This window comes from Crocodylus siamensis, chromosome 8 (assembly GCF_052110815.1).
Source record: "Crocodylus siamensis isolate JL-2025a chromosome 8, ASM5211081v1, whole genome shotgun sequence".
Lineage (NCBI taxonomy): Eukaryota > Metazoa > Chordata > Crocodylia > Crocodylidae > Crocodylus > Crocodylus siamensis.
Genome location: NC_143402.1, coordinates 47,102,732 through 47,129,250, shown reverse-complemented (window position 1 = coordinate 47,129,250; position 26,519 = coordinate 47,102,732). Strand labels below are relative to the sequence as shown.

The 26,519-nt window shown below is 46.8% G+C and overlaps 1 protein-coding gene and 1 long non-coding RNA gene across 2 annotated transcripts in view; one reads left to right on the top strand and one right to left on the bottom strand.

Moving 5' to 3' along the window:
- LOC149858423 (uncharacterized) overlaps positions 1 to 26,519 on the bottom strand; it is a 71,099-nt gene that overhangs the window by 43,869 nt on the left and 711 nt on the right. Inside the window, exon 2 of the long non-coding RNA XR_016443971.1 lies at positions 25,587 to 25,709. This is a non-coding gene — a long non-coding RNA (uncharacterized LOC149858423). The remainder of the gene's footprint in view (positions 1 to 25,586; positions 25,710 to 26,519) is intronic.
- Positions 1,631 to 25,732, top strand: LOC149858424 (fibrous sheath-interacting protein 2-like). The gene is made up of 5 exons (XM_090061109.1): positions 1,631 to 2,521; positions 5,151 to 5,458; positions 7,188 to 7,237; positions 8,674 to 8,732; positions 25,622 to 25,732. Exons 1-5 carry the CDS (start codon positions 1,631 to 1,633, stop codon positions 25,730 to 25,732), a joined length of 1,419 nt encoding a protein of 472 aa, XP_089917235.1.

The window sequence follows — 26,519 nt, the reverse complement described above, 5'->3', positions numbered from 1 at the left end:
GTGTTTCTAATAGGCTACTCTCCCCAAAACTGAGGATAATGATGGGTACAACTGATGGAAGGAAAACATTACAGAAAAAGTACAAATGGAAAGGGGGAATCCTTGGAGAATAGCTCATCAGCTAGCCAAATAGCTTTGACTCCACATTCAAGAAAAAGGAAATCTTTGTCTCAAAGCACCTTTTCGTTCAGCAATGAAGGGTGGGCAGCAAACACGTATCAGCAACAGTACATGACAAAGAGAAGAGGGGGCAGTAAACAGCATTAGGATGGTGAAGGACATAAAATGGGGGGTAAAGGAAAGATGCAACAGGAAGGAAAACACCATAGCTAGCAGGGCTAAGGGCAATCAGAAAAGCTATTGGGAACAAAATAGTCTTCTTTGACTTACCTATAACAGAGCTGATCTGTTCCTGAAATCCTGACTGCAGCTCCTCCACTGAACCCAGAGACGACACACAGAGTACTCACGAAAGCAAGTGAAGTCTAAGGTGCTCTGCTTTTAATGCTATGTACTACTGCATCCTCTGAAACATCACAGTTTAGGTGTCTCAAAACTGGGCACCCAAAATTAGTGGACACTGCTGCTCCTAATTTTTCTGTGCTTTGGTCCTTCATCTACAAAGGGAGGTGTATTCCATCTCAACAGCACTCTATAGAAAAGCCCACAAGGATGGGAATAATGTTATATTTGGAGCAGACTTTGAGTCCTACACAGTCAGTAAGGCCTAGGTCACACACTGGGGCATAAAACCAAGGTCTGCACTCTGGGCAGCAGAGGTTGGGCTGCCTGCAGGAGCAGGCTGGGCTGGCAGTGGCGGTGACTACCATTCTTGGACACCCTCAGGTGGCCGTCTGGGACTGGTGCTCCTGGTCACCCATCTCTTGTTATGCTAGGGCCACACACTGAGCAAGGAGGATTGTAATATCTGTGCACAAGTAACTTCCTAAGTTTTGAAAAAAACAAACTGAAATAACAAACTCCATCATGTGGCATCGAATTGGCACCCAGATGGTTTATCAGCAGGGTTTGATCTTTAAATACACTGGGCGGGTTTCTGCCACCTGAGCTGACTCAGAAACTGACAGCAATAGTGTCATCCTCTACCAAAAAGAAAAATCAGTTTGCAGAATTTGACTTTGTTCACAGGAAGCTGGTTAGTAAAGTTATGGCAGAAATTTCTAAGGATCAGGACTCTGTTAGCCAGTGTATTATTCAAACAATTGCTGAATTAATCTATAAGAAGCTTTTGACACTGAGTCTCCATTAAAAATGCAGAAGTCTTTAAAAAGTGGGTGTGTGAAGTTATATGCAACTTGGTATTAGGAGAGATCTATGAAAATCAATTACTGAGTATTTTTTCTGGAGGATTAACACTTTTCCAATGTGCTGAAAGCTACAAATGTGCTAAGAAACTTTACTGAGTCCTCTGATCACCCAAGCCCTTTATCATCAGCTATTAATAAGATATCATCTCTTATAATAGAAAAACTAGATGCTAATCTTTTCTTGACCTTTTTTTCCATACTTCAACATGCATTTCTGGATGCAGAAAATACTTCTTTAGTGAAAGTTGTGACTGGAAAAATATTACATCCATCTCAAGTACTCCTTTCAAAAAAGGATAACGATGAATGAAGGAAAAATAATGAAGATTCAGAAACAAATGTTAGAATCATCTATTCTCACGGTACCTGTGACATTTGTGGAAGAAATACTAATTGCATTCCTGTCAAAAGTCTTAAGCTTAAATAATGGCAGAAGCCCAAAACACAGAAGATGTTTATCAAGAGCTAAAATGAATGAAATTGCTGAGAATCTTAAACAGTCCATGGAACAAGGGTTGTCCAAACATAATATCTATCTTGTGGCAGTCACAGATGAACAACATCTAAATCCAGAGTATGAAGAAACTATTAATCAAGTTGTTCATTCTGTTTACAATAATATTTTACAAAAAGCTGGATCTGTGCAAGACATTTACGATGACATAACAGGTTGCAGGAAACATTTTCCTCAAGAAGTGGCTACTGTAATAATTGAGGAAATCTCCAGTTGCCCCCTTTTACAGGCTGCTAGTGACAGTCCATCAGTGTTGAGTAAAAGTGTTATGAAGCCAAGTAGAATTGCTGACAAGGTTTTTGCACAAGTGTCTATTAACACAGAACCTAAAACAGCAACTTCTGGAAAGCCGATCACAGATGAAACTGCAAATAAGAACCCAACAGAAACAGAGAACCTGCCTGTGAAAATAATCCCTTATCTTAGAAATAAGCCTTTACCCATAGATCCAAACTTGGTTTCCAATCATTTAGCAGTTATTTCTATAAAAACAGAACCTCTTGAGGAACTGAAAAAAATATGCTTTGCTGAAACTGGGCATAGCCTAAGAGACATAAGAAGAGCATCAATGGCTGGGAAATATTGTGAAGATGAAATTAGAAGACTTGAGGCAGGGAGAAAAAAAGGCAGATGTTTCTCTGTGGGTAACTCAGGACGACTAGATGCAAGACCAATGGAGGTAAGTGAAAAGTGTAAGACTAGTGCAGCCTTGTAGACAAGGCTGTGTCAATTGCTGAACTACATTTTATTTTGTGACTGCCACTGGGTTTCTAATTTGCAACTTGTGGTGTGGAAAGCCCATCTACTCTAAATAACACATACTCTGGCAAAGTGGTAGACCATCTCCTAAAGAGCCTGCAGTGGGCCATCAGTGTGGACAACCCTTGTTATCTGGGATTCTGGGCTAGTGGTTGGTAAAGCCACTAATCTTGAATCAACTCTCTTTACAAGAAATCTGTGTGGGCACAAGAACGGCTGAAATCCCTTGGTTTGAACATATAAATGAGACACCTCGAGTTCTCTGCTTCTCCTACTGATGACAGAGACTGGTTCGAAGATAGCTGCTTCCTTAAGTCAAAGGGACCATTTCGTCTTTAGAAAGAGACAACCAGATGTGGAAGCATGAGGTACTTTGCCTTCCATAAAAGAGTTGGGCCAAATGTAGAGACTAACAAATGGGGTGATATCAGACTGATGGGGACTTTTAGGACCTTGTTCTCCATAGATCTGTAACTCTTGTGCTCTTTCAAAGTTGAGCACAGAATGTGTGTAAGAAATTATTTTGCTAAGACATGGTGTCCTTACTTTACTGCCTTGCTGTCTCCAAGGAAGTGAGTTTAAAAAAAACAGAGTTGCCACAGCCAAGTGGTTAATGGTGGGACCATACGTATAAGTGATTTCAGAGTGTTGGGTGGATCAGACAGTGGTTCCAAGATCCTACTGCTGGGTCCTGCTGCTTAAGTAAGTTTTCAGACATGGCATCTGAACTGGGTAATGCACCCAAGAGACTCATATCTAGAAACAGCGACAGGTTATTCCTAGACCTGGGTTGGGTCTAATCACAACAGCCTAGTTCACATTCAGAAAGAGCAGGAATGGACCAGGTTGTGACACAAGCATTTTCATGTGGGGACTGATTAAAAAAAGATGTTAATTGTGACTTTGCTAGAGAGCCCTGATCCAGAAAAAGATTCAAGTACAGGAATCCCAGCGGCCTCAATGAAACTGCTCATAGGCATAAGTGATTTGCAGTGTTTGGACGTAGGACAAAGCACATAAGTATTTGCATAACTTTAAGCATAGGCTAATGACCAACTGAAATTAACAGTGTGTGCTTAAAAGTGTGCATTTAAGAGCCTTACTGAATTGAAGCCTAGAAGAAGCCTTTGGACTTAATAGCTGACAGTCATAGGGGCCACTTAGTGTTTGTTTATGATCTGCTTTTAAGCAGATAGTTTAAATACAACAGATGGGCAAAGCAGACTAAGAAAGAAATATCCATATCTAATTATGTGTGAGTATCTTTCACATTCTGGTTGCTAGACTTGGCCGCGCAGTAAGGAGAGATGGTATTTCTGGTGGTTACCATGAGGTTCCCATGTAACCTGGGACTCAACACTTAGGGCCGTATCCTGATGCCCTTCTCCAGGCTGAGTGCTTCCAAGCTTCTCAAGTCAGCCCATTGATTCACATGAAACCCACTGATTCACAAGGCGAGCAAGGCCTTATACAACAGAAGGGTAGCAACATCTGCCACTGTATTTTCCTCCAGCCCTTAAAGTGTTTTCCTGGCTGATAGTAGATATATGGGTGAAATCCTGGCTCCTTGAGATCAGTGGTGAAATTCCCACTGACCTCAACAAGGCCAAGACTTCTTCCTGTGACTGTCTGCTCTTTCCATTTTTCAATAGCCTTTACTGGTGACACCTCACCCAGCAGGTCAGGGACCTTCCTTGTCCTTTCTGGGGTTCTACATCCAGTTGCCATAGAACTTCACTCAGCTTCTTCACCTTCCAGTTCTCCCGACAGCCCTCAGTCTTCCAAAGGAAGATTCTTCTCTGAGCTTCTGCAGATCCTGCTCTTGAGATATCCATGCCTGAAAGCATCATGTGCTCCAAGCCACGTAGAGAGACACCCCATGCAGTATACATGCATACCACTGTGAGGACCCAGACACTGGGCATGAACTATAAAAGTCTTTTTCATGCCTCCCTCCCCCACCCCTCCCCCCATGAGTGAGGCTCATCTCCATCCTGACTCCCAGACGTAGTTGGCCCCATTACCAGCCTCTTAACGTCTTGGCCTCTGTGGCCATTCACGTTAAGCCTAGGGTTTGGCCAGTCTGTAGTGAGTGTCAGAACATGCTAGAAGTGTTCTCCAAGCTCTCCAGGTGAAACAAAGGTGCCTGCTCATCCTGTACCATTGCCAGGCTTCCAGCTATTGGTTCAGTCCCACCATTCCCCTGCTGGTTCTGCAAGCTTCCCCTGCAAGCTCCAACATGCTTGCAGTTTGCTTCATATCAGTTTGATCCATCCACCCTGTGAGCTGGCCCAAGTCAATCCTGCTCTTTCAGCAAACCAGCCCAAAATAACCAATGGCATGGTCATTTGGGGTTTCTGATTTTAAAAATACCCTCTCATTTTTCCTTAACAAAATGTTTTATTGCAAAGTCCTGATTTTTCTGAGTATTCATCTGAAGTTAAAAGAGTCTTGATTTATTTATCTCTAATTAGTGAACTGTAGGAAGAGCTCATATAAAAATGACTCTGAAGTGAAATTGTCTTCCAAAGCTTTCTCTTTTACTTCAGCCCTTCAGCAGGAACTCATTTCAGAATGTGCTGGAGCCTGACATCACTCGAGTAGAACTTCTGAAAGATGTTCAGACCAAGGAAGACCTTGTTGTACGACTGGTAGTCCATGATATTGAGAATAATGAGGAGGAAGAGCAGGTCGCTTTAAATCTGGAAGCAAAGGATTGGGAGTACGATGAAGAGGATGATGATGAGAAGCAACAGGAAAAGGAAGAAAAGGAGATCTCTGAAGACATTATAGAAGTTGAGTCCTCTCACCTGATGATGAGTCTATTGACTTCAGCCATGGACAATGAACAGTTAAGGTACTTTTTTCTGGTGTTATAGCAAGAAAGGCAAAGCGGAGGAATCTAGAGTCTCTGGACAGGGCTGCCCCCCACATTATAGATTATAAACACTACAAATAAGATAAATAGATACAGATATAGATATATACACACACACACGCACACACACATTTTATCAGTATGAAGTAGCACAGGGCTCTGTCCAACTCTCTCCTGACCTATGACCAGCCCTCTTGTGACCTTTGTAGCACTGTGGAATACCCATAGTGACTGAGGTTTCATACAAGGCTAACTTACTGTCATCATAATACATGCTTCCCTCCCACCCCCAGGTAAGCCTACACAGCCATACCTGATGAGGGTCTGGGGAAAATGTTCAGCATAGGGGCATTTTGAACCAGGGTATATCTCTTCCATGTTCTCTCCCTCTCCTGTATTTCTGAGAAGCAGAAAGCAGGACTTCACTTTAAAATAAAAGCTCCAAAATAGCTGTGATGTTGGGAAGCCTGGTCATGGCTGCTCCAACCTTTTCAACGACTTTCAGCTTTGTAATTGGAAACAGTGAATGTTTTCAGATGACAGAGAGGGCAGTTTCCTGGTCGTGTCTGTATCCACATCCAAAGGTGTCAACAGCACTGTCATTGGAACAGCTGGCCAACTGGGCAGCCAAAACAGGGAGATACGTGGGACATGACATGATCCTAGATTTCAGCCTGCTCCTAAATTGAAAGACACTTCCCCAATGTTATTTTGCCATTTTAGCCAATGAATGTTAAATACAAGGTGCAGTGATCAGATTCAAGAAGTGGGCTGGTATGGACATAGTATAATACTATTCTACCACAGAGAACTAGAATCCCAAACTGTGCATAAGGACCAAACAATACAGTTTGACATGTGGGCTGCATCCAGATGAGCACGGATGTTTAGCCCCTGGAGACAAGTAGCAGCGGCACACCTTGCACTGCAGCTGCTTGTCCCTGGGGATCATCTGTCCCATATGCACTCTGGCACGCAGCAAGTTACCCCGGGTGTGGTAGGGGAGGTTAGGGTCAGTACTGTGCTGGTCCCAGCAGCCTTACTTTGGGTCCTGGGGGCCTCCTGGGGATGCAAAGGCAATCCTGCCAGGCAAAGCCTACCCAGCAGCTGCAGCACAGCTCCAGGCAACCTAGCTCTGCATTTCAGCAGTACGCGCTGCCCATTGCTGCATCAAAAAAACCCGTGGGGAAAAAAGGCAGCACAGTGCACACACAGGCAGCACAGAGAACACCTGACTGTGAAATATGTGGCACTGCAGACACGTTTGCAATGTCACATACCACACAACCGCACTCATCTGGATGTGCCCATGAGGAGTAAGTAGGATTGGGCCTTCCACAGAGAGAACTGTGTTGTGAAATGGCTCACCCAAGGCTATATAGCAGGTATATGACAAAGTCACAGATTTCCAGATTTTTTATTTACAGCTACATGGCATTTTAGTGGGAGGATGCCATCACCTCAGAGCAGCCAAAGGGGGCCAAGAGTCTGTAAAGCACATTTAGTGACTTTTCATTGTATGTTAAATGCTGATCATGTGCTAGGCACAAAGTAGGGTACAGAGCATGAGTACACCCAACCCTTGGCAGCAAACACCAGAAACAAGATTTGAAGATAAAAAATGCACTAGAAATGATAATCTTATGAACCTTTACTCTTTTTTTGCATTCTAATTATGAATAATCCAAATAACTTTCCTTTGTTTTAGTGCTGAAGAATTTGAAGAAGCATCAGCAGCATTTCGAGCACAGCACAAAAGTGAATATTTGATATGTGTACTTTCTAGGGGTTTCATTTTTCCCCCTCAATTTCTTTATAATTGTTTGTAATGTCTTTTAATTTTTTCACTCCCTTATTCTTAACTACCATTTTGATACTGTAAAATACAGTATTCTGGAGAATAGCTGTGCTGAAAGGAAGGGGAATTTCTCTAGAACAGACTCTTCTTGGCAAAGGAAATAGTTGTTTTTAAAGGAGGCTCTTCAACCCTTCCACATAGTTTTCATTCTCTGTGGGCACATCTACATATGCATTAAACTACACCTGGACACAAATCCAAATGTGCACCAACAGGGAGAGCAATTCAGTCTAAGGCTGCTTCTGCCCTGCTCGGCCCTCTTGCAGCAGCCAGGCGGAGCTCCAGGCTCCTCTGGGTGCCAGTCACAGGCTGGCAGGGGGCACAGAGGTCAGGTCTTGGCTCTGGGAGGCAGGGAAGCTGTCCCAGCTCTAGGGCAGCACCCTCCCAGCTGAGCAGAGATAAGGAGTTAGCCAGGCACCAGTTGTGGCCCCCTGCTTCTGGCCAGGGTCTAGACATGAGCTTTGGCACATTAGTTAATACACCATTTTTCTAGTACCTGTTTGTATTGGTACTTGGAAATGGTGCATTAGATTAATTTAATGTGCAGTAATTGACATGCATGTGTAGACAGGGATGTTTTACTGTGCATTACATTAATGTAATGTTCAGTAAGCTATCTCATGTAGATGCACCTAGTAACTGGCAATTTCCTGCATAAAAGCTTCACAACAAGACACTCCATTAACATCTTGCAAAATGAATCAGAAGCTCTACCTAAGCTATATGTGAGTTCTTCCTATAGAAGAGCCATCTCTTCTTATAGGACGTCCACTAAGTGCAGATTGTTACTATGGTAGCACAGTGGGGCCCTTGCTTCCAGGTACTAGGCACAGGAAAAACATGCCCCCAAAGGTAGCACAACAATACATGAAAATGTAAGCAACCTCCTCCAGATAAAAAACAGCACTCATTGGCTTTATCTGCATGCTGGGCATGACTGTGTGCTTCAGTATTGTATCAAAGATCAGCACAGAGGACCACAGTATGTACTGTGCATGGGCTGCCCCCTGAAATGGAAGTCAGTTAGTCAACTGAGTGCTGTGGTGTGCATACACCAGTAGACTCACCCAAGAGCTAGAGCTGATGGGGTTGTACCCAGTAGCACACTGATGACAGTTACACATTTGATCAGATTGGGGAGGCAGCATGCACAGAAGCAGGCATGGTATACCTCACTGCAGCACTCCTGCTGGGGTACTAATACAGCCTAGACAGGCCCATTGGAACAAAAAGTCACAGGACACCACTCTGCAGTGATGCTAAAGCAACATCTAAGAACATCAGTATTGAAAGGGGAAAGCAGTCCCAGCTAAACTGCATGCGTTTTTGTTTACAGGTACTTGTGCTAGCCTGTGCCATACCCGGGATACAAAAGCTTCTGTACACAGCTCTAAGGTAAATATATCATAACACCTTTAATAACAGAACTGCAGATGGCTGGGCTACAAAAGGTCTCTTGGCTCCCCCAGCTGACCCCTCGCGTTTTGTAGGCTGACCCCTTGCCACTTCCCCTTGCCACCACCTCTGTACTCCTGCCACCTCTTCCCCCCTCTCCACCTGCACCTGTCCCCTGCCACTGCCTTTTCCCGCTCCCTGCTGCTGCTTACCCTCCAGCTCTGGCCCCACTGAAGCCCCAGACATGGAGCACATGGTTGTCCTCTGGCCCCTGAATGGCTACATATTCACTGTTTCATTCAGTTCTAATACGTTTTTACCTACTCAGTAATCTCTACACAGATGCCACCTCTAGCCTTGCAATACAGCCCGTTACCCAGCCTAGCTGCTCTGTTAACATTTTTGGCTCCAATATTGAGACCCCTGAAGTCAGGGAATACTTTTCCACTGGTTTCAATGGGAGTAAGACCAAGGCCTTTTTCCTAATCTCTAGCCCAAATATATTTTCTTACATTCCGTTCATTGGTCCCTTTCCTTTCCCCTTTCTTGCACTGACTAGCTCTCTGCCTTCAGATAGATTAAGGGTGCTCAACACCTGGCCTGTGAGCCAGAAACAACCTGCAGGTCTGTGTCATCCAGCCCATGGGGCTCCTCACAGGTCCAAAAACTTAGCATCAAGAGAGTGGTGGCAACAACTGCCACACTCCTGCTGCCATATTTTTGGATCTGAAGTGAGCCCCATCACCTGGCTAGCATAGCCCTATGAGCTATATCTGGCAAAGAGAAACTCATCCTGGTCTGCATGGCTGGGGGCAGCAGGGCCAGATTCCAGTGTTCTGTACCAGACAAAGGCATTGTGGGTCTGATCAAGGGGCATGGGACGCAATCCAAGTATGCAAGGGTAGCAGAGGCAGCACAGGAACAGGTGGAGATGGTGCAGGGCCGATATTGGTGAGGTAGCATGGGGTCTTGATCCTAGTGCCTAATCCAGCCCGCAGACCAGACCCAGGCCATTCATTTGCCCTGCGGAGCCAAAAGGTAGAGCATCACTGATATAGATTAAGCCCTTAAAACCTACATGTATTTACTCAAATCAAAGACAAGGTGTGTGTCCCTCATTTAACATGGAGCATGTCAGTGGGTGCAGCGTGTTCCATAGCTCTTCCTGAGAGCTGTTGCCTTCTTCCTTTGTGCTTACCTGCCACGCCTTGATGTAAAACAAATACAGGGGAAGCTGAGTGTCAAAAAAAAGGGAAACAGAGCTCTTGCAATGGGAAGTGCATTCTCTTCACGGGGTCCACTTCCCCTATACCCTGTCCTCACCACACCTGCCAAGCTAATAGTGAGGTCTTTCCAGTACATCTGAGTCTCTTAACCAGTAGCTCATCCAGTTGTCAACATTTATTATACTCTTCCAAGTAAGAAGCTCATCCAGGCTCAATTAATCCTTATTTACACCCCTTTTATTAATGCACATGCTCTGCAAGTCCAGCACCGATCACTGGGTCCTTACACACCCTTGATGGAGGGATTTTTTCCCATCAATTAATTACTTCTTTACTCATAGTTTCATAGTTTCTAGGGTCGGAAGGGACCTGAGCAGATCATCTAGTCCGACCCCCTGCCATGGCAGGAAAGAATACTGGGGTCAAACGACCCCAGCAAGACGTGCATCTAACCTCCTCTTAAACACCCCCAGGGTAGGAGCCTGCACCACTTCTCTTGGAAGTTGCTTCCAGACCCTAGTCGCCCTGACCGTGAAGTAGCGCCTCCTGATATCTAACCTAAACCTACCCTCTGCCAGCTTGTGACTGTTATTCCTGGTCACTCCTGGCGGTGCTGGGGGGAACAGTGACTCCCCCAATGCCTGCTGATCCCCCCTGACTAGTTTGTAACAGGCCACAAGATCCCCCCTCAGCCTTCTCTTTTGGAGGCTGAACAGGTTCAGGTCTCGTAGCCTCTCCTCGTAGGGCCTGCCCTGTTGTCCCCCTCTGGACCCTCTCCATGCTGTCAACATCCCTCTTGCACGACTCTGTTTCAATGGGGCTGTGTTCCTTCAGCCACCAAATCAGTCAAATACACACATGTGCGCACACGCGCGCGCGCACACACACACACACACACACAGAGATTAACGTGACACACCTGACCCGGATGGGTTGATCAGCATGGACAGACTGACACCCTCATATGCCAGGAATCAGTTCATTAACGTAACAACAAAATGCAGTCAGACACAAGCACACGGGTAAACAGAATACCTCTGAATCCAGCTGGGTGTCCAGTTGACATCCTTATAGGCCAGCATTCAGTTCATTAGGGCATATCTGAGCCAAACTGGGTCAATCAGCCTGTACAAGCAGACCCCACTGTGGTTTTTGGCATTACAGGGATCTTTGGCTTAGGTACAAGAAGTGTTGCTGCAGAGCAAATGCGGAGGTTGAGGGGAAAAAAGAGTAGGTGAGGTTCACAGAAAAAGTATAGCAACCAGCTTGACCATAAAAGTTATTTATTGCCAGGTATATGAACTTACGATGATGTCAGTAATAACATCCATACAAGACAGAGAGACAACTAAACAGTTACAATATTACATAGTTTCAATTAGGGTTTTGGGGAAGTCTAGCTTGAGTTTGATTAGCAAGAGTCAGATTTAGAAAGCTGTGCCTGAAGTAAGAGAATAAAAGTCAGGTTCCTGGAGTCAGAAAGAGAGAGAGAGAGTTGGGGTCTCACCACTCAGTGAAGCTTGAACTGGTCGAGGTTCCCAGGTATTGTTGGATCTGGCAGACAGGCAGAGTCTTCAGCACAATGAATGGAGAGAATCCAGGCAGAAAAGGAATGGAACTGGTGCAGCTTTAGACCCAAGCACCAGGACAGACATGAGCTTGGGTAGGGGTTTTTGTAGAGAACTAACAATGGCTCAAGGGAGAACACTAGGTTTGTTTAGGGGTAAACAATGGTTCGTGTGCTGGATAATAGGAATTGATCACTGCTGGCTATAGGTGGCATTACTCTGAGGGAGCTCACAATACAGACAGGAAGATTCAGTGTTTTGGATACCAATAGAGGAGTCATTACTAGAATTGGTCTGATAAATGCTGAACTGGGTGTGTGTAGATGTGGGTTGATTAGCATTTGGAGCAAGGATTCCCCACCATGCAGTTCTTCCCTGCTTTTCTGATCCCAGAATTCAGTGTAGTCCTTGCCTTGAAATCTCTGTTTTCCATCCTGAAAGCTAATGAAGATGCATGCCTGTCCCATCTCCCATTTAAATGAGCTGTCATCTGGTTCCATCTCAAATGCAGATGAGACCAGGGGAGTTACTTCACTCCTATCACCCTTTCCTGGAGGACTTTAGGTGTGTCTCCCACTGCATCTTCTTTGTCTTCTGTAAGTCCTTCCTCAGTTCAGTTCTTGTTCAGGTAGAGATGGGGGAGGAGAGAGTTCTTTGTGAGTCAGATGGGCTACATACTCTGCCAGGGTTCCCCAAGAACACAGAGCTGAGAGGTAACACCTCCATGATGATGTCACCTAAATCTATGTTTTCCCTGCCTCTTCCATCTGGGCCTCCACACCTCTTTTTCCCAGGGTCTGGTCCAGGACTTCTTACATGTAAGGCCAGTCTTGGCCTAGCAACATGGGGCAGGATAAATGCCCACAACTAACTCTTCTGTCCAACCCATTATGGTTAAGGGCAGGTAACATCTCTCATAAACATAGGTCATAAAATGCATGCAAAGCATGTTAATGGGTATATCCTTCTCACCTATGTGTGGTTGCAATAGCCCTTCTTTTATCATGGCCTGCACACACCCAGTGTCCACCACGATGGGTATTATCAAACTTCCTACCTTGACATCTATCCTTAGTATAGGAATGCAGAAAGATCCTTTGTGCTGCCCAAAACTGCAGTCCATTGTTTTGGTATAGGGGGTCTTCAGGGGTCACTCACCCTAGCTTCACCAGGCTTCCTCCCAGCCCTGACTTTCTCACAGGTTCTGTGTGCAATCACAGGCCATGTGTCCAAGAGACCCACAGTGGTAGCATACTACATCATAGAAGCATAGAAACTTAAAACCAGAAGGAACCTGTAAGATCATCAAGTCCAGTCTCCTGCCATGGGCAGGAAGTTAATGATGTGACAAAAGGAGCCAGCTCCCAGGCCCAGTCATGAGACCAGCCCACTCCATTGTCTTTGGGCAAGCTGCCTTGTTCACCTGCCATGCCTTGTTGTAAATTGTTCCAGTTGCTAAATAAGCAGAAAGCTACCCTTTGAACTACACTGATGTCAAAGGCCCAATATACATGCTCCAACCATCCCTACATGTCCCATGCCTCATAGATAACACACTTAGCTTGGTATTTACTCCTGCTTCAGGCAAGACCAAACTCAATGCACAATTAGGTCTCTTACATCCTGCTCCATTCTGGGACATGTGCATACCACCCGCCTCTCACCATGGCCTCTTTCACTTCCCCTACTCTCACCAGGGCTCCCACATACCACCCATCTTGGGTCTCTCTCATACTGCCCCCTTGGGCCACATGCACCCTGCCCTTGCTCCCTTTGAGGGCCATCAGGCTTATCTCTTCTCGCTTCAGCTAGCAGGTACACAGCCTTTTGGGCCTCTCCTGTGACCCTCATCTGAACAAATGCTGGGCAGTTCAAAGAACTGTGGGCTGACTTTGCCACCACACCCCTCACCGGGCTACTATTCTGCCCTTACCACTCTGGGGCCCCGCTCTTTGTCCTCCTTCCAGGCCTCTCAACTCCACCCTCTCATCTGGGCACAGGGTCAGACACCCCCATAGGCTCAGGTGTCACTCTCCTCTAATAAGCTTACCTGCCCCCCACACACAGTTCTCCTATTACCCACCTGAAGGTGGGGGCTGGAGTTTAGGTGCCCCAACCTACCTTACACCGGGGAAGTTCTCAGTCCTGGTATTTGAGTGGCCCTGCCCCACCATAGGCAGGACCACCAGGCCTCCATATCCCAGCAGGGTACAGTTTCAGCTAATGTCCAGGACCAATAAGGCCTGCTCCTTCCCCGTAGCCTAACCTTACTTCTGATGTTCCTGGAGCTCCACCAGGCAGTGTTACTCCCAGAGCTCCTTATCACAATCTGCTCTGCTCTGCTCTGCCCTTATAACAGAGCTCCCCAAAATGGCTGCCCTCATCAGCCATCTGGCAGCTTCCTGCTCCAGCCCTTAAAGTGATGGAGCACTAAAGCTGCTCCAGCACAATGGGCTCAGATAAGCTCGACAAGATGCCTGTCCAGCCTCATCTTGAACAACTCCAAGGAGGGTGATTGCACCATCTCTGCCGGGAGCATGTTCCAGTTTCTGGTGACCCTTACAGAGAAGAGGTTTTTCCTTATGTCCAACCTGAATTTATCCTCTGTTAGTTTATGCCCATTGTTCCTTGTCCTGCCTTGAGGTGCCCTCCTGAATCATTGCTCTCCTAGTTCTTGATGCTCCCCCCTGAAGTACTTATAGGCAGCTATCAAGTCTCTTCTCAGCCTTACTGATACTGAACAGGCCCAGGTCCTGAAGTCTCTCCTCATAAGGCCTACCCTCTATGCCCTTTACCATATAGGGGCTCTTCTTTGTACCCGCTTGAGTTTATCCATATCCTTCTTGAAGTGCAGTGCTCAGAACTGGGCACAGTACTCCAGCTGAGGCTGCACCAATGTCGAACAGAGGGAGGAGTACCTCCCTGGATCTATTGGCTACACATCGACTGATGCAAGCCAGAGTTTTATTTGGCCTTCTGGCAGCCTCATCACACTGTTGCTTCATATTCATCTTCCAGTTGATCGTGACTATCAGGGCTTGTTCAGAGGCTGTGCCAACCAGTGGAAAACCACTCATTGTATAGTTGTGGTGAGGGTTCTTCCTACCTAGGTGAAGGACCTTACACTTCTCCCTGTTAAACCTCATTTGATTTTGTTCCACCTATAAATCCAGTCTGTCAGGTCATCCTGGATTGTTGCTCTATCCTCTGGTATGTCTGAGTTTCCCCACAGCTTGGTATCTATCACCTGTGAACTTAATCATTGAGCTTTCAACCCCCTCATCCAAGTTGTTAATAAATACATTGAATAGCACAAGTCCAACCACTGATGCCTGGGGGATACCACTGAATACAGCCCTCCAAAATGAGGCCATCCCATTGATCACCACTCTCTGGGCATGGCCTCTAAGCCAGTTGTCCACCCACCTCACTGTAGACTGGCCCAGCCAAGTACTCTCCAGTTTGTTAGAGAGAATCCACTGGAAGACAGAGTCAAAGGCTTTACTGAATTCTAAATAGATGACATCAACCTCATGTCCATCATACAGAGGGTTAGTTACCTGGTCGTAGAAGGACACAAGGTTCATCAGGCATGATCTACCCTTGACAAAGCCATGCTGGTTGCTTTTTAGCACCCCATCCATTATCAGCTTGTAGATGATGGCCTCCTTAACCAACTTTGCAAAGATTGTATCCAGGACCAAGGTTAGACTGACCGGTCTGTAGTTTGCAGGGTCATCCTCTTCTCTTTCTTAAAGATGGGCACCACATTGGCCCTCTTCCAATCATCCAGAACCACTCCTGAGTTCCACAGCTCTTCAAACAGCTTCACCAGTGGTGCTTCTATAAGTTCAGCCAATTCTTTCAGGTGCAGGTTGTCTGGCCCAGCAGACTTGAAAATGTCCAAGCATTGTAGAGTATCCTTCACCTGTTCTGGACTGATTTCATGTAGGCTGCTGCCTTCCCCCTGCTCCCTGGGCCTCTGGTCAGGTGAGCAGCCCCCACTGGATTTCAGGAATACTGATGCAAAGTATGTATTTAGGAGTTCTGCCTTTTCACGGGCATTGACTGTGGGTGGCCCAGAGGTATTCCATAGGGGTCCCACAGTAGAGCTTGATTTTGTCTTGCTCCATATGTATCTATAAAAGGACTTTTTGTTGTCTTTTATACTGGTTGCCAGTTTGATCTCCATGCCTGCCTTAGCTTTCCGTGTCTCATATTTGCAGGCCCTGGTGATACAAGTGTATTCCTCCCTGGTTGCTAAGCCATCCCTCCATTATATATATTCTTCTTTTTTCTTTTTCAATAGCTCCCTAATATCCCTGGTGAGCCAACCAAGTCTCCTAGCTCCTCTCCCACTTTTTGCCTACATGGGGATGGCCTGTTTTTGAGCCATGAGAATTGCCTCCTTAAAAGGAAGTACTGTCATTCCTGCACTCCCAAATTATCTAGTTGCCAGTTGCAGAGGGCCTCTCCAAAAAGCCTCTTGAATTTGCCAAAATCTGCCTTCTTGAAATTTAGGACTTTCATTCTGTGACGAACTTTCCAGTTTTATAGTGGTGGTGAAACTTATCAGGTCATGATCACCATTACCCAGAGTATCGCCAATCCTCAAGTCATCCATGATGCCCTCTCCTTTGGTCAGCACTAAATCCCCTAGCAGGGCCTTCCACAACCTGTGCCAGAAACAGATTGTCTGTTGTTGCCAGGAAGTTGGCTGACCTGTTGGAGGCGGCTGAATGGTCTTCCCAACAGATGTCAGGGTAGTTGAAATCACCCATGACAATCCTATCTCTAGTGCTAGCTGCTTCTGTCAGTTCTCCTGAGAAAGCTTAATTGCTCTCCAACTCTTGAGAGGGAGGTCTGTAGTAGATTCCCACCATCAGTTCTCCCTTTCCTGGTCCCCCTTGTAGCCTGACCCAGAAGGTCTAAAGAGACCTTTCCCTGCTGTCAAACATGACCTGTGAAGGTGTAACAGGGGGTCTGCTTGGGGCCAATCTCCGTGTGGCCCACCCACCTGTTCCTGGGCTAACCGCCCGCCTTCTCTCCCACCACACCTTGATGTTAATTGATTAATTGATGTCAGTTAAGCAGGAGGCTGCCCATTTCCTGCCCCAATGCCAGGGGGTGCTATTTGCAGCTCCTTTCCTCCCCTACACCAGAGCCCAAGCCTCGCAGATGGCATCTTGATGTTCCTTTAATCACCAGCCTCCACAGAGAGCCCCAGAATCCTCCTATTGAACCCCACCTGGATTCCTCTTCCTCAGGCGGCCTCTTCTGCCGTCGTACTGGGCACCATAGCTCCCTGAACTAGTTCCCCTTTGGGTGTGGTCCCCCCACTGAGACCTTCAGCTCCTCCCTGGCCCACCTCCAGGCCAGTTGGGACCCCAGACCTTCAGCTCTTGGGAGTCCTTCGCAGTGGCCCCCTGGCCCTTCGACCCGTCCGGTCCTGGCCCCAGCATGGGCCAGTCAGGGGAAACTCAGACAGGCCTGAGTCTATGGCCCTTTTCTCATTCTCTGAGGGCCCACCCTCTGGGCCTTCCAAAACAAGGGGTAACCCACTCAATTGTGGGGGCTAGGGGTTAAGGCACCCCAACCTGCCTTCCACCAGGGCTGGCATTTCCTGGGGGCTCCCGCACCACTGGGAGCCACCCACTCCCAGTAGGGTACAGTTTTAGGTCGTACCCAGGACCAGGAGCCTCCTATCCTTCCCTACAGCTCCTCCCTTACTCTAGATGATATCAGCAGCCCTACAGCCAGGCGATGCTGTTGCCTCACCCCAGCAGCTGAACTGCCCTGTTTATATGGACAGCCCTGAATCTAAAATGGCTGCCCTCATTAGGCACCTGGTGGCTCCCAGCTCCAGGCCCTTAAAGTGGCAGACATGCACAGTGGCCTGCCACATCAGGTCACGGAATTAGATGATATCATGGGATCTCCATCCTCTAAACACCCAGGGTTGGGCCTGTGATGCCTCCCATAGGCCGCAGAATGGGGTGGGCCACCCAGGCCACAGCCCGACCATCTTTTACCACATTAATTTAGCTAGCTATGCAGTTAAAAAAATGTTACAATTTTAACCAGAATGACAATTGTGCATTTGTGGATTATATAAATTAATGTGCAAAAAGTTGGTCGGGACATGGCCCAGGTGTCCCACCCCATTCAGCAGCGTATGGTGCATCAATTTTCTTTGTTCCCATCCCTGGATCTTCCACTTGTCCCCCTGGGGTGTGTATTGTCTTCGTAACTCTCCCTTTTCCAAAATCTGCTTCAGCCACAGTAAAGGACTCAGCCAAGTGTAAAGCCTCTTCCATAGTTTGGGGCTGGTGTTGTCAGACACATTTTTTGAGTTTCCTCCCCAAAGTCAGTGAGGAACTGCTCTAAAGTAAATAAATCAATCTGAGACCTCAGCTACAGTCTTTCCTTAAGGTTGGACCCATCTTTACAGAAAGTTCCTCAGTGTCTGAGCCAGCATAGATTCATAGATGCTAGGGTCGGAAGGGACCTCAATGGATCATTGAGTCCAGCCCCCTGCCAGTGGCAGGAAAAAGTGCTGGGGTCACATGACCCCAGCCAGGTGCTTGTCCAGTCTCTTTTTGAAGACTCCCAAGGTAGGGGAGAGCACCACTTCCTTTGGAAGCTCGTTCCAGATTCTGGCAACCCTAACCATGAAGAAGTTCTTTCTGATGTCCAACCTAAATCTACTCTCTATCAGCTTGTGGCCATTATTTCTGGTTATGCCAAGGGGTGCTCTGGTAAATAGAGCATCTCCCATTCCTTGCTGCCCTAGTGAATTTGTATACTGCCACAAGATCCCTCCTCAGTCTTCTCTTGTGGAGGCTGAAAAGTTCCAGGTCCCTCAGCCTTTTCTCATAGGGCCTTCCCTGCAGGCCTGTAACTATACAAGTGGCCCTCCTCTGGACCCTCTCAAGGTTGCCCACATCATTCTTGAATTGCAGAGCCCAGAATTGGACATGGTAGTCCAGCTGCAGCCTGACCAGTGCCGCATAGAGGAGAAGCATCACCTCCCTGGACCTGTTCATGATGCACCTACTAATGCATGACAAAGTGCGGTTAGCTCTGCTAATTACTTCATGACATTGACAGATCATATTCATCTTGGAGTTGACAACAACTCCAAGATCTCTTTCTGCCACTGTGCTGCTGAGAAGGTCATCCCACAGCCTATAGATGTGCTAGTGATTCCTTTTCCCTAGGTGCAGCACCTTGCACTTGTCCTTGTTGAACTGCATCGTATTGTTCTCTGCCCATTTCTCTAACCTGTCCAGGTTCACCTGGATTCAGTTTCTTCCCAGCAGTGTGTTTGCTTCATCCCACAGTTTGGTGTCATCTGCGAATCTAGACAGAGTGCTTTCCATACTCTCATTCAGGTCGCTGATGAACATTTTGAACAGCACTGGCCCAAGGACTGAGCCTAGGGGCACCCCCCTGCCCACATCTTTCAAGGTTAATACTGACCTGTCCACTGCCACTCTCTGAGTACAATCCTTAAGCCAATTTGCCACCCACATGACTGTGTAATCGCCTATGGCATAGCCATTCAATTTGATTATAAGAATAGGATGGGATACCATGTTGAAGGCCTTCTTAAAGTCCAAGTAGATGACATATACCTCAACTCCTGCATCTAAACATTTAGTGACCTGGTCATAAAAAGAATCAAGGTTAGTCAGGCAGGATCTACCTGCTATGAACCTATGCTGGTTACCCTTCAGCATTATATTACCCGCTGGACTCCGACAAATGTGATCCTTGATAATTTTTTCAAGGGTTTTCCCAAGCATAGAGATGAGACTAACCAGTCTATAGTTACCCGAATGCTCCTTCCTCCCCTTCTTGAAAATAGGGACCATATTGGCCCTTTCCAATCCTCTGGGACCTCACCTGAGCACCACAAGTGCTCAAACAGTCATGCCAGTGGCTCTGCTATTACACTGGCTAATTCTTTCAGCACCCTTGGATGGAGCTCATCCAGTCCCGCTGATTTAAACACATTTAAGCACATCCAGATCCTCCAAGTGTCTTTTTACTAGGTAAGCGCTGGCAGTTGATAGGCTGGTGTTTCTCCTGCTTCTATCAGTAATGCATTTGGGATATCTGTCTAGATCTGAGTTCAAGAATACAGAGGCAAAAACCCCTTGAAGAGCTCTGCTTTTTCTCTCCTATCTGTCACCAACTGCCCTTGTTTATCCTGTAGGGGTCCTACGCTGCCCTGCACCTTCTTTTTGCTCCCTACATACCTAAGACTTTTTGTTGTCCTTAATTTTTGTCACCAGCCTAAGCTCTAATGGTGCTTTGGCCTTCCTAACTGATTCCCTGCAAGTGTGAGCCAAGGAGGTATACTCCTCCTTGGTAGCTACTCCCTGCTTCCGCCCCCTGTATGCCCCTTTTTTTGCCCTTAAGCTTTCCTGGATTTCCTTATTTAGCCAGGAGGGCTTCTTGGCTCCTTTGACCCCTTTTCTACACAGTGGGATTGCCTCCTTCTGTGCCCAAAGGAACACTTCCTTAAGTAATGACCGCCTTTCCTGGACCCCCGTTTTGTCAATGCTCTTGAGCTTTAATGCCTCACTAACTAATCTCCTAAACACACTGAAGTTAGCCTTTCTGAAATCTAGCACTTCTGTCCTGCTGGTTACTTTTCCCACCCTTTGCTGTGAATTCAATCAATTGATGGTCACTATCCCCTAGGTTGCCTTGTAATTGCAGATCCCCCACCAGGTCATCCCCCATAGCCAGCACCAAGTCCAGCAAGGCATTCCCCCTAGTGGGATCATATACCTCCTGCATTAGGTGGAGGTCCTGTATGCAGGTTAAGGACCTATGTGAGCAATTAGATCTGGCTGACTGATCTTCCCTACAGATGTCAGGGTAGTCTAGGTCATCCATGACAACTGTATCTCTTGACTGTACAGTCTCTGAGAGCTGCCCGGAGAATTCCAGATCTAGCTCATCCTCCTGGTGTGACAGTCTATAGCAGACCCCCACTACCAACTCCCTTTCCTCCTGACCTTCTTACGAGGTCTCTGTTCTTCTGTGTTCTTTTTGGCCCTAAATCACTACCGATAGTACTCCAGTGAGATTTCCTGCCAATACAGTATCACATCACTAGCTTTCATGTAGTCAGTAGCTTTGTCTCAGGATAAGACCCAATAGGCTGCCTGGACTGAGCCTGTCAATCAAGAGAGGGCCCAATTGGTTGGTTCACCAAGCCTGATCCCATCCAGCCACCAGGGCGCCTCCCTCAAAAGATTCCAGGTAAGCTTCCATATCATCTTCTAGTGTCATCTTTGGCATCTTTATACTCTCAGTGGTGTGAATAATCACCACTTGTTGAGCCCCTATTTTCTCACTCAGCTCTTGCTGTCAAATCAGCAGCATAATACGTGCTTCCACCTCCTTGGTTCTTACTCATATTAATTCCTCTATTTGTGTCTGCAGCCCCTGAAACAATTGCAACACCAGCCTACTGGCTTGTTGCCAGTCTTGTGGGACCCTCAGCTCTGGTGAAGTCTGGTGGATCTCTATCTCTCTGTCTCTCCATACTCCTCTTTGACATGACATTGGTCTGGTGTGTTGAAAAAAGGGGAAACAGAGCTCTCTCAATGGAGAGTGAATCCTCGTCACAGGTCTCCACCTCTCCTATGCCCTGTCCTCACCACACCTGCCAGACTACCGCTGTGGTGTTTCCATTGTATCTGAGTCTCTTGATTGATAGCTCATCCAGACATCAACAGTTATTATACTCTTCTAAGTCAGGATTTTGTCAGGGCTCAATTAATCCTTATTTACGCCCCCTTTATTAATACACGTGCTCTGCAAGTACAGCACCAATCACTGAGTCCTTACATACCCTGAATGGACAGATTTTTCCTATCAATCAATTACTTCTTTACTCAGGCCTCATTGATTTCATATTTGACCTTATTGACCTTATCAAAACTGCAAGTCTTCCTCAGTGGTGCCCTTCAGGTAGTGCATCAGGCCCAACAACTGGCTCCCCCAGAGAGGGTTCATAGCCACTGTGCACACCAAGCAACTTACCCATACCTCAGCCTCCACACTGGTGGGTTGAACAGCCAACTCTTCTTCACTGGTAATTCCAAACCAGCTCCTGCTCTGACTGCCTGAGGCCACCCCCAGGCCAGAATCCAAGTTTGTTGCACTCCCAGACTCTTCCTCTGTGCCTCCGCACAGAACTGCATTGCTCTCCTCCAGGAGACCATACATTTCCTTCTCTGGGGGTAAAGTTCCTCCGCCCTCTTTCTTTTGGGCCTTCTGGGCCTTTCAGGGGCCAATTTATCTTTGTCTTGGATTTGAGCGTCAGTGAGAATCAGGCTGGTGTAGCTCTGATTCTGGCTCTAACATGGCCTCAGAATTGGAGTTGGAGCTGCAGCCCTTCTGCCACCACTTCTATACCCCCACTGCCTCTGCCCCACTCCCCCACCCTGCTGCTGCTTACCCTCTAGCTCTGGCCCCACTGCAGCTCCAGAAATGGAGCATATGGTTGATGTGGCCCCTGACAGACCACACAGCAGCAGCAACAGTGGCAGCAGCTCCAGAACTGAGTCCAGAGCTGCTGCTACCACAGTCACTGCTGCCTGGCTGAAGTGACCATGTGCTCTGTGTCCTGGGCTGAAGCAGAGCCAGATCTGGAGGGTAAGCTGCAGCTGGGAAGGGAGAGCTGAGACAAGTGCGGGGGGGCAGGGCTAGAGAGTGCAGGTACTATAGGGAAAGGCAGACATAGCTAGGGTAAGCTACAGGAGTGGCAGGCACTGAGGTACCCAAGAACCAAGGGATCAGGCACCAGGGAGACAAGTGGTGGGGGCATTACATGCACCAGGGTGTAAGGTGAGGGGAGCAAGCAAGGGGAAGGCACCAGGATCTGCAGGCACTGGGGGGGCAAGGTTCAGGCCATTTGACTTCCCCATTGCGTGCCCTGCTACTACTTCTCCCACTGTGTATCCCCCACTGCCTGCCCCTCTATCACTTCCCTCAACCCCACTACCACTGCTTGCCCCACTGCAGAGATGGGGAGGGAGACACATTTAAGATGTCCCTCCATTAAGTAAATTCTAAACATGGAAAATTATAAATTTCGCATGTATAGAATCTAAGTATTAGGGGGCTGTCTTAAATTCAAAGTTGTCTTGGATTCAGGTAAATTCAGTATTTGTTATTTGTGATACATGTATTCCTCATAGGTCCATATACTGCGGACTTAAGCATCTGCAGACAATTAGAGACTTCACAGAAAGTACTCATTAATTAAGAATCATCACTTCATTAAGGCATTTCCAGTGGGGCCCTGGAGGCATCTGTCCTTGGATCAGCACTATTCCATCTCTTTATTAATGATCTGGAGGAAACCATAACATCATTGCTAGTAAGGTCTACAGGTATCACAAATATTGACGATAAGTAAGAACAGATCATTTCATAAAGTGATCTGGATTGCTGTAGTAAATTGAGCTCATTTAAACAACAAGCATTTAATACAAGGTCATCCTACCTATGAGCCAAGAATGTAGATTTCACAATACATGAGTAGAGAGAGGTAGTTAACCATGTTATTTTGAACTCAGGCACAAGGCGGTAGGGTAGCACCCTAAAGACAAGTTTAGAGAGGCACAAGTTTCAATGGGCAATGGCCTATTTTGCCAGATCTGATGAAGTTGTCTGTCACCTACAGAAACTCATGCTTCTCTGAACCAGTTTGCTCCAAGATGCCACCCTGCCTGACTTACCAGGCAAGGGAGTGTATTCTGGAAAGAAATAACTTAGGAAGGGACTGTGGCAGGTGCAGTAGGGGGCGCTGCTGCGTTGAGCTGCCCACCACCCTGCACCCAACCACCTTCCAGGCTCCGAATGCCTCCCTAGGGGCGCCTTATGCTTGGCCGACCCCTCTCCTGGAGCATACTTGCTAGTCTGGGAGCAACGTCGCCACCACCACCCCGAGAAGGGACTGTCTCAGCCCTGTGTCCTCGGGGAAACACAGGCCTAATAGTCTGATGGGTACTCGACCCGGTACAGGCACTTGGGGCACTTCCCCAAGTCAAGGGGGCAAAAAGTAAAGTCTTCCTTAGTCCGCAGACCTAAGGGGTCTCTTAGGCATAATTTAGACCCACCCCTCAATAAGTCTCCCACACCAGTCAAAAAGGAGAACTTTATTGATTACGAGGGGTAGGAGAAACTAGGGTACAGGGTTGAGCAATATCTTAGAAATCCTAAAGAGCAAACAGTGTGGCTGAGGTAGCCTTTTGATCACACATCTGTGTTATTGCCAGCTAGATAACTAATCAGGTTGAGTAGCTTACTCACAAGCATCTTCCAGAGGCTGGTTGAGTTTCCCCTCTAGAGTCTTGGGGTGAGAGAGAGAGCTAGGTTCAGATGGTAAGGCTTCTCTGTCTCCCCTGCTTTGCTGCTGCTTCACCTCATGGCCAAAGAGAGAGCGCCTCCTCCCCCTCACAACTTATACAGCCCCTGTGACCTCATTCACCTGGTCCAGTGGAGGCCGGCCCCGGTTCGCTCTCCGCCAACAAATTTGAAATACCTCACCAGTTGCCAGGCAGGTTCCAGCTCCCCAGGTAGATGCCCCTCACCCAGGTAACTGATGCCAGTCACCTAGGCAGAGGGAGCAGGTTTCCCCCCTCCCTCAGGAATGCAGCCAGCTCAGGTTACCTAAAGAGACAGGCTGAGGTGTGAATCCTCTATGCTGGCCCATCTAATCACATTGTCACAGGGCAGAGATTTTGGGGAGAAACAAGGTGGCTTTCTGCCACACTGACACAGAAGGGTCATGATGGAAAACAAGTGAACCTGAGTTCCCAAGGTGCACTGGTCACTGAAGAGAGAGCATAAAATCTTCAGATGCATTGGTAGGAGAATGTAGAGTAGAAGTAAGAAGCCATTATTAGTACTTCCTATGACATTCATGAGCCCATTCCTGGATGTTGTATTTCATAGATTTCAGAGACATTAGGGCTGGAAGGGACTTCACAAGATCATTTTTAATTCCCATGTTCACATTAAATGGAACCTTGATAAACTGAAAAAGAATGAACTGTGATCTAAAAACCTGCCTTATTACAAGAGACTAAAGCTCAATCTATTCAGTTTTAAAAAAAAGGTTTACCAGTGATTTGATCATGGATTAAAATATATGTAGGGAAAGTTTTGAATACTTAAATGTGGCAAATAAAAGCAGACCACGTTGCAGTGGCTGGAACTGTAACCAGACAGATTCAGACAAGGAATAAGGTGCACAATATTTTCTTTTACACAACAAAACTAGTATAGCAACTTCCATAAAACTCTTATCAGACTTGTCCATTTTTAACTATGATATCATAATCAGCAGTAGATGGACTTTATGCCAATATCAAAAGTAGGTGGAGCTAAAGTCAGAATCAAATGTAAGCAAAACTAAAGAGTTGATAAGCAGATAATTTGATAATGTAAACAGAAGAATACACAGATCTAATTTTTGTGGGTTTTTAATACTTTGGGTGCAATAATAAATTAATAAACCCTTTTTTGGATTTCATATCCACTGGGAGCTGTCCAATCAGGACTGAGAATGACATTAGGGTCTGGCTAGGGTACAGTGTTGCCCCCCAATCAGGTTTGAGAAGCTGATTGCATCCACACCCAAAACTCTTTTCCCACCCCGCTCAGAACTGTCCAGTCAGAACTGAGGATGGTTTTCAGACATGGCTAGGCCAGGGTGTAACCCCCGCCCACATCCAGTCAGATTAAAATACCTGCCAAATGCCCCAGGCAGACAGGCTGAGCTTGTGGCTACGTGCCCTATGGTGTTGGCTGATCATCAGTGCCACCCACCAGCCCCTAATACAAAAGGGCCCTCCAGCTGAAAGGGCCATTTTCTAAAAATGAGTGAAACAAGGGAAGAAGCCATGGAAAACTACCATGCTCAGGGAATTGGGGCAAAATCCCAAGCAGAGGCCTCAGAACCTTATTGGAAAGAAAGGGGTCACACTGAGATGACAAAGCTGGTATTGTGTGGATTTTTTTCCTACCTCTGGTAGATGTGTTAATGACAACCTCTCCACAGGTGGATAGTGCAAGTCCAAGCTCTCACATCGCTAGTTCCATGATCAGGTGCTGCTTTAACTGTTTTCGTTCAAACCAGCAAAAGACACCTTTAAGGAAAAATGCAAAATAAGAGGTCGTTGAAGATTACATAGCTTTGACATGTTTAATAAAGTCACATAAGTTAAATATATTTCTTGTTGCTTTTCGTGTATGTACCTGATGGGCCTCTTATGTGACAGGAAAAGGATCCCACTTCACAGTCCCAGCATCTGTCTTGGCCTTTATACTCATACAGCTGCCTCTCCTGACAGCTACCAGAATCACCAAGTGGTTAAGACAGGGGTGTCAAATGTACAGCCTGCAGGCTGCCATATCACCCAGCCCCCAATGCTGCCCATGGGTCTTGGAGTGACTCACAAGCAGCATGTGGGGTGCACTGGATGCCCCCACATACAGACAGCACAGGGTGTCCATTCTAGTTTGCATCCCAGAGAGACAGAGCAGTTGCCATGAGCAGCGTGGCCATGTGCCAGCCAGGACAGCCCTGGAGCAGCTGGAACAGGACTGTGCTGCACATAGCCCCTAATCTGCATCCAGAGTGTGGGGCTGATCTGTGGGGCTGGTCCAGTCCATGGGGCCAGATGAGTTTGACACCCCTAGGCATTGGACTTAAGACTCAAAAAACCTAAGTCCACTTGGGTTCAACCCCCCACCTCAGGCAATACATTCTTCTTTCTATTGCGGGAAACTGTTTTGTGATCTGATAATACTTTGTGTATTAATTTAAATTTCTCCATATGTGTAATGCTGCACATACTTATGCCAGCTTCTCATGTATGAAAAGCCAAAATATCTAAAGATGAGGCTCCTGTAATAGGAGGGTTTATTACAATATAGACTTTTGAAAGCTTTGGGGG

What these genes read in the sequence shown, in the direction of transcription:
- LOC149858424 (XM_090061109.1), top strand. Translation starts at nt 1,631, where the DNA reads ATGAATGAAGGAAAAATAATGAAGATTCAGAAACAAATGTTAGAATCA. An exon ending in TAGATGCAAGACCAATGGAG is followed by an intron (nt 2,522 to 5,150) that starts GTAAGTGAAAAG and finishes CTTTTACTTCAG; the next exon opens with CCCTTCAGCAGGAACTCATT. An exon ending in ATTTCGAGCACAGCACAAAA is followed by an intron (nt 7,238 to 8,673) that starts GTGAATATTTGA and finishes TTTTGTTTACAG; the next exon opens with GTACTTGTGCTAGCCTGTGC.